Below are 8,252 nucleotides of genomic sequence, written 5' to 3'. Positions count from 1 at the left end.
TACCCATAATCTCTGATGGGAGGGGCGCTGCTGAGCAGGAAAGCAGCGGGGCAGGGGCCCATGGCTGTAGCTGGGGGTTAGCAGCTTTCCTCTCACATGCTGGGGCTTAACTCGGGCATAGTCACATGTAGGGAGGGCAGTGGTGGACCCAGAACCCCTCTTCCCTACTCTCTTGTGCTCTGGGGTCTCTGCTGCTGCTGGGGAAGGGGTCCCGGGTATGAAGTAGGTAAGGGAAGAAAAGCTCCTAAAATGTCCTTGGAATATAACAGAATCTTCCTATCCTTATGGGAAAGCAAAACTCTAGATCTAAATATTCTGAATTAGTTTGAGTAAATAAATGTCAGTTTTTATTCTAATATATTATTTACTGAGCCCTAGACAAGTATGTGGAATAGTTCAAAGGACAGAATGACAATCCTAATACACAGATCTTTGCATTCAAATGGACAGACATGGGCCTGAAGGGTCCATTGAGAAGAAGTGAAGAACTGGTACTTTTTGGCCTTAGGGGACTTACGGGAGTTGGGCCAGAAAGAAAATGAGAGGCTGCTATAATTATATGACAAATAAAAATAGAAACAGCAAAAAGACTAAGAAAAACAGCAAATCTAAGAAGCATTAGGCAGTCAAAGCTAAGGCAATGAATAGGATCAACGGGAAGTAAAGAAAGTGAATACAGGGGGATAAAATTAGTAACTATTCTGGAAGGAGGCAGCTGCTGGAGGCACTCCTTTATTCACTCATTCCCCAAACTTTCTGAACATCACCTGCAAGGAAGAGACTTGCTTCATGTTGGCAATGGGGAGAGTACCATGTGGGGAAATAACGACAAGAACTTTTCCATAAAGGGCAGATAGAACTGGAAAGGATCCAACATCATTCAAACGGGCCACTGGTCTGGGTCAGGTCATCAGAAGAAAAGTTCACTGTCCATCACTTTGGGTTCTCTTCACATTTCACCTGTCCATTTCAGACCACCTCTTCCTTTCTCGCCTTTTATTGCTATCGCTCTTTTACCTTCAGACTCAAAATTTTCGAACAATGAAAAAAAAAACCATGTTGACAGAATTGATCCTGCTGGGTCTGACAGATGTCCCTGAACTCCAGGCAGTGGTCTTCACCTTTCCACCCCTTGCCTATTTACTCAGCATCACTGGAAATCTGACTATCCTTAGCCTCACCTTGCTGGACCCCCACCTCCAGACTCCCATGTATTTCTTCCTCCGGAACTTCTCTTTCTTAGAAATGTCCTTCACAAACATCTTCATTCCCAGGGTCCTGATCAGCATCACAACTGGCAACAAGACCATCAGCTTTGCTGGCTGCTTCACTCAGTATTGCTTGGCTATCTCCTTCGGAGCCACAGAGTTTTACCTTCTGGCTGCCATGTCCTCTGACCGCTATGTGGCCATCTGCAAACCCCTGCATTACCTGACCATCATGAGCAGCAGAGTCTGCATCCAGCTGGTTCTCTGCTTTTGGCTGTCTGGGTTAATGGTTATTAGACCACTAATCTCTCTGATGAGTCGGCAGGACTTTTGCGCATCCAACAGGCTGAATCATTTTTTCTGACTATGAGCCCCTTCGGAAACTCTCCTGTTCAGACACAAGCCTCATTGAGAAGGTCACTTTTCTTATGGCATCTGTGACCCTAGTGGTCACTCTGGTGCTAGTGATTCTCTCCTATATGTTCATCATCAGGACTTTTCTGAAGCTCCCCTCTGCCCAGCAAAGGACAAAAGCCTTTTCCACTTGTTCTTCCCATATGATTGTCATCTCCCTTTCTTACGGAAGCTGCTTCTTCACATACGTTAAGCCCTCAGCAAAAGAAAAGAACACATTCAACAAGGGAGTAGCTCTAGTCATTACTTCAGTCGCACCTTTGTTGAACCCCTTCATTTACATCCTAAGGAACCAACAGGTAAAACAAGCCTTCAAGGATATAGTCAAAAAGCTTGTGAATCTTTAAAGAATTTCAGAATTAAAGTCTTAATGGATGAGTTCTTACTATGCACCAAGCTCTCTACCAGTGACTACATATCCAAGAAAGAGTTAAACTCCAGGCCGGTGAGAGAGACCTGGAAATAAATAAGTTACAACCTATGAAGTGTTCATATAAAGAAATTATTCAGGCTTTATAGATGAAAAAGTAATCCAATCTGAGTTTAAGAGTCAATACATGTTTTCAGAGGGGATGCCATTTAAACTGAGTCTTGACAAGTAGGAATAAGTCAAGCAAGCAAAAATAGAGAAAGAAAAGTTTGGGTAGAAAAAATTTGTTGGTAGGAGCACAAAATTTCAAACCAACAAAACTGAGTAAATGTCATTATTTCAATGATATAAAAAAAGAGGAAAAAAGTTTGTGAAGATGATAGTTTTAGTTTTGAATTAAGGTAAATCTCATTTTGCATAAATTAAATGGCCACAGTGTCAAGGCATCTGGATTTTGGACCAGATCTATGAATTTAGCAATCTTTTCCATGTACATAATAATTGATGTGGGACTAGAGGAAGTACAGAAGAATAGAAGCAACTGTAGATGTTCAAATATTAAACTCTAAGAATCCTCCCGAAATTTAAAGAGCAGAAGAGGCAGGGGGATAAGAAATGCAATAGATCTATGGAATTCACGGAAAGAGAATGTCTCAAGAAACATACGTGGTTGGCAAGGTGAAATGACTCAGAGAGCAATTAATGTGAAGAATCAAACTTTAAGAACTGACAATTAAGGTGTTGTTAATCTCAGCCATTTTCAGCAAATGTGGAAATTGGGGTGGGGTAGGAAGAAGTCAGACTATAGTGGGATACTGGTGGGTGGGAGCTGAAAATGAAGAGAATGATAAAATGGAATTTCAAGAGTGGAGAAATGAAAAGAAGAATAACCTCCAAATTATGCTCCCTATGGTTTCTCATTATTAGTGTCTGTGTTTTCTCATTACTAGTGTATCACAATAATGGTTATATACAAAGCCTGTTTCGGTGCACCTGGGTGGCTCAGTCGGTTAAATATCTGACTCTTGATTTAGGCTCAAGTCATGATCTCAGGGTCATGAGATCGAGCCCCATGTCAGGCTCTGCGCTGAGTGTGGAGCCCGCTTGAGATTCTCTCCCTCTCCCTCTGCTCCTCCCTGCCCCAACTCACACACATACACACACACTCTCTCTCTCTCTCTCTCTTTCTCTCTAAAAAAAAAAAGTCTGTTCACCTCTAGTTTGTAAGGTCCAGGAGTGCAGGGATAATATCTTCTTGGTCACACAATTCCATCTGCAATGCCAAGGAATGATGGGTGCTCAATAAATTACTTGTTGAATGAATCAATAAATAATCTTTTGATAGATGGAGGAAAGGACAAATGAATAAGGGGGCCCAGAACTGATTTTTTTTTAAGTGAAGAACCTTGATATTTGAGCATTTGTATCCTGAGAACAATGAATTAGCAAGGCATGCCTCACATGAATTTGTGAGATCTGCCTGGAAATTCCACTCTATTTTACAGATGAGAACCTGAAGCTTAAAAAAGGCAAAACAGCTTGTACAATATCACATAGCTGAGTGTCTGAACTAGAATTAGAAGCCAATTCTTTCTGATTCTGCCAGAGTCCAACTGCCTAACTACTGAGCAATGCAATCTCCCACCATTCTAACCGGTTTTAAGGTTTACTCTCCTAAGTGTTTGTAAGTATTTTAAGTAGACTTGGCTTTCCACCTGTTTCCCATGTTTTCCAAGCTCTCAACAAGCTTTGGTTAGAAGTCTTTAGAATGTGAATCTCCTTATGAAGTTGAGAGCATACAAAAGCCCGTATTAGTCCACCTATGGCCCCTAACTTCTCCTAAGAAGCTTCTCTTTTCCGTGCCCATATCTCTTCTGAACAACATGGGTCTTTTTTCTCTCTCTCTTTAAAAGGAAATAGACCCCAAGAGCATGGGACCTGAGAAAGCAGTATATTTTTTTCTCCCCCTCTATCCCCGATAAGCTTCCAACAAAGATTCAGTTATGAACAGGGAGGCTCATATCCTCTGCTAACTGTGCTCCCTCTTCCCTGTTCATCTCCTTTCCCATCTACTGGTCAATGGTTTTGATTTCTGGCTTTGCAGCATTACGGCACTCAGTAAGTGTTCAATTAATAGAAGAGTAAGGAATGAGTAAATGATGTCTTTATTACATAAATTTTAAGTCATTTTCATAAGCTTTTCTATCACCTACTTGTTTTTTAAAGGGCCAAACTCATTCTCTTCTGAACACTTTTAACCATATTTTGAACCACACAGCCACAAATAAATCCTGTTAATGTTACTTTACTTAACATTATTCTAAGAGCTATTTTCTCCTTTTCTCAGGGATATTCATAGGTAAATAAATTAAAAAGTGGAACCAGGTTTTCACAAAGGCAGTCTGAGCATATTTTCAGAAGTCTAAGAGACACACATACCTTTAAAAAAATGTACTCCCCTTTAGTTTACCTTTTGTAACTACAAAAGATTAAATGATTTGATTTTAAGTCTTTCATCCTACTAAGATGCATTACGAGAGGTGGTGTACTAGCGCACTATAGTAGCAAACATTCCCAAAATCTCAGTGGCTTAAATAACAAAAGTTCATAATTTCTCATACTATATATCCACTGTGGGTCAGCAGCAAACTCTGCTCATGTGCTCTTCCCACATCACCTTTTCAGGCTGCCATTTCCACATGTCATGCTTCAAGTGTCACAACAGGAAACACAAAGAGACACAGAATGTCTCAAACCTGCAATTACTTGCTCCACTCAAAACCTACTCATTAAAACAAGTTAACAACTACAAAGAATCCAAGAAGTGTGACCTACTCACACACAGAGGAAAAAGAGACCATAAGAACTTGTGTGCAAAAGTGAAAACACCTCAGGCTAGACTACGTGACATTCCTTCCAAATAGCAGCCAAGCTGTAAACAGGATTGGCTACAGAAATTTGGCAGAGCAAATTATTGCCACAGAAATTGTAGGGAGATGGAATGAGGAAAACAACTTCTTGTGGTTTGATCTTTTCTAAAATATAAATCTTATCATGTCATTCTCTTTCTGAAAACCCTCTGATGGCTTCTCATTACTTAAGTTCCAAATTCCTACCATAATCTATAAGGCGCTACATGAACTGGCTCTGACCACCCTGCCCACAACACTAAGAAACCAAGCCCAGAAGAAGTAATAATTGGAACTGATGGTCCTTCCCCTAAGAGGACTTCAGGACTGTTTGCATCATGTTATTACCTCCCTGTCTACCTTAACCACCACCAGTACTATAAGCTCTCTAGATCACCCTTCTTTACCCCCGAGTGATCTGTCATTTTTTAAATCCCCTAGATCCTCAACTTCTCCACTGAAAATTCTTTTCATATCAGTCCTCCTCCAACTGAAACCTCCTTTCAGTTGGAGGAGGATTCAGTTAGAGGAGGACTTTGAAAACCTGCTTCCCATGTAGTTCCCTCAAGCAGTGGCTGTTTATACTCTACGTATTTCTGATGCTGGAGACGGAGTATGTGTACTTCTCACTCTCCATTGCCCTTTACAGATCATTGTCTCCCTTCTCCTCAAAACTATAGTTCCCTTAAAGCACATGTCACCAGATCATACCGCTCCTTGTTCAGTTTATTACCTCAAGTGTCCTGGCTTCATTGAAAAATTAGCGACTGGCTTACTTCCACTCCACTACTTTACAACGGTTATCTTTCTTGATGACTTGAACAGCTACATAGATGATCCAGACAAGACTCTGGCCTCTTGATTTTTGATATCCTCACTTCCAGTGGCCCTGTCAACCACCCACTCCCACATTCTTACCCTAAACCTTGTCATTTACAATAACTACACTACCTCTAAAATCTTGATTCCAAGTATCCTAGCATGACCACAACTTTCTATCTTCCTAAATCACTCCCTTTTTCCTTCCTTTTTTCCAAAAATTGTTCAACCCAAAATGGCTTCTCATTGACTCTACCATCATTCACTACTTAACACCCTTAACTCCTTCATCTGGTTTGGATTCCATAGTCCACCACCAATCAAACACTCCTTTGCATGCCCCCTCAGCTCTCTTTCCTCTTTCTCCCTCCCATTTCCCTGTTATTTTTTATGGAAAAACTTCTCAGAAGGTTGGGATACTCACTGTCTACTTCTTCACATTCTCTTTTAAACTGAGTGCAAACAGGCATCTGCCACCACACCAATAAAAGTGTTCCTGTCAAGGTCAGCCACAACCCCTATGTTGCCAAACCCATTGGCTTTGTCTTAGTTCTCATTTTATTTAAAATATCAGCAGCATTATGCAGTACATCTTCCCTTCCTTCTTGAATCACTTTCTTCCCTTGGCTTCTGAGATATCACACTCTTTTTCTTCCTATTTTCACCACTTACTCCTTCTCAGACTTCTTTGCAGTTTTTCTAAGTTGCTGGCTTTGGAGCTACAAGACTGAGACTACAAGCTAAATTGCTATAAGAAACTGACAAGCTCCATGGCGTAGAATCTCTTGCCACATTACTCAGGCCAATGGTCAGTCCTCATCCCACATTACCTCCCAGCGACATCTGACACAACCAATCACTTTCTCCTTTATAAACTTGCCTCCCAAGAAACACAAACTCTCTTAGCTTTCCTCCTACCTTACTGACTGAACTTCTTGGTCTCCTTTACTGGTTCCATCTTTTCTCCATATTCTCTTAAAGTTGAAGTGCAAATCCCAAGATTCAGATCCTGGTCCTCTTCTCTTCTCTATCAACATTCATTCCAAAATGACAGTATAGGAGTTTCTAGGGTTCATCCTTTCCCAGAAGCAGCAATTTGAACAACTATCCATGTGCAAAAATACCTTCACAAGAGCTAAGAATTCCAGGTAAGGGTTTACAGCACCTAGATGGAGCACAGGAATAAGAAAACACACATTGAAAAGGGTAGGAAAGCAATTTCACATAACTTCACATAGCCCCCATCACCCCGCAAGACTGGGCAACCCAGTGTGCAGAGACACCCTTATCAAGGGAAAGAAAGAGTGAAGTTAGTGCCCAACCTCATGGAAGACCCAGCACCAAGCCAGCTTTCATGAATCTTCTCCTAGACCAGCTCCTGCAGACCCAGGCACCCAGCCCACCCATGCATCAGACCAGTCCCACGGACCCAGCCTCGAGGCTGTCTCTCACAGACCCATGCTCCCAGCCAGCACCAGCACCAGGCTGATCCTAGACGCATCCTAGTGGTCCCCAGCCCCTGGTCAGCGCCTTCAGATCCAGGATCCAGGCCCATCCACACAGACCCAGGACCCAGGCTCAGGTACCACAGACTCAGGTACCAGGCCCACCCCAGTGAACCCTGCCTCCAGCCCCACCTTCATGGACCCAGGCACCGGGCCAACCCCTGCGGAAACAAGCAGCAGGCCAGCCCACTTGATAAACCAGGCAATAGGCAAAGAACTCCAGCAGATGGCCCACCCAGAACTTCTACATGGGCTCATTGATGAAGGGCTTTCCTTGCCAAAGCCAGTCTGTAAAGACTGGAGGAGGTGTCTAGTTCCTCAAATATGCAGACACCAACATAAGGTCACAAGGATCATGGATAATCAAGAAAACATGATACCACCAAAGGAAACTAAGAAAGCTCCAATGACTGACCCTAAGAATTGGAGATCTATGGTCTGTCTGGCAAAGATTCAGAGTAATCAACTTAAAGAAATTTAGTGAGCTACAAGAAAACACAGATTGACAATTAAATGAAAATAGGAAAACAATGCATGAACAAAATGAGAAGTTCAACAAAGAAATAGAAACAATTTAAAAAAAAAAAACAGAATTCCTAGAATCAAATAATATGACTGAACCAAAGAATTCAATAGAGAGCTTCAATATCAAACTCGACAAAGCAGTAGACAGAATTAATGAACTTCAAGACAGTTCACTTGCTATCATCCAGTCAGAGGAGCCAAAGAACAAAGAATGAAAAAGGTGAAGGAAGCCTACATGAATTATAGGTTACCATAAAGAAAAACAATCCACACATTATTGGAGTCCCAAACAGAAAAGAGAGGGGCAAGGGGGTAGAAAGTTTACGTAAAGAAATAATGTCTGAGAACTTCCCAAATCGTGGAAGAGAGGTGGATATCCAAGTTCATAACACTCATAGAGGCTGCATCAAGAAAGAAGAAAAATCTCAAATAAACAACCTAACCTTATACCTAAAGGAGCTAGAAAAAGTACAACAAACAAAACCCAAAATGAGCAGAAGGA

At 41.7% G+C, this 8,252-nt stretch overlaps 1 protein-coding gene across 1 annotated transcript; it reads left to right on the top strand.

Moving 5' to 3' along the window:
* The first annotated feature begins 1,041 nt into the window (after positions 1–1,041).
* LOC113922103 (olfactory receptor 2AP1-like) lies at positions 1,042–1,969 on the top strand. The gene is given in 2 exon segments (XM_027593891.1): positions 1,042–1,568; positions 1,570–1,969. Coding segments are annotated over 2 exon segments (927 nt in total).
* Positions 1,970–8,252: the final 6,283 nt, after the last annotated feature.

Source organism: Zalophus californianus, chromosome 9 (assembly GCF_009762305.2).
Source record: "Zalophus californianus isolate mZalCal1 chromosome 9, mZalCal1.pri.v2, whole genome shotgun sequence".
In the NCBI taxonomy this organism is placed as follows: Eukaryota; Metazoa; Chordata; class Mammalia; order Carnivora; family Otariidae; genus Zalophus; species Zalophus californianus.
This window is presented reverse-complemented; position numbering and strand designations above follow the sequence as displayed.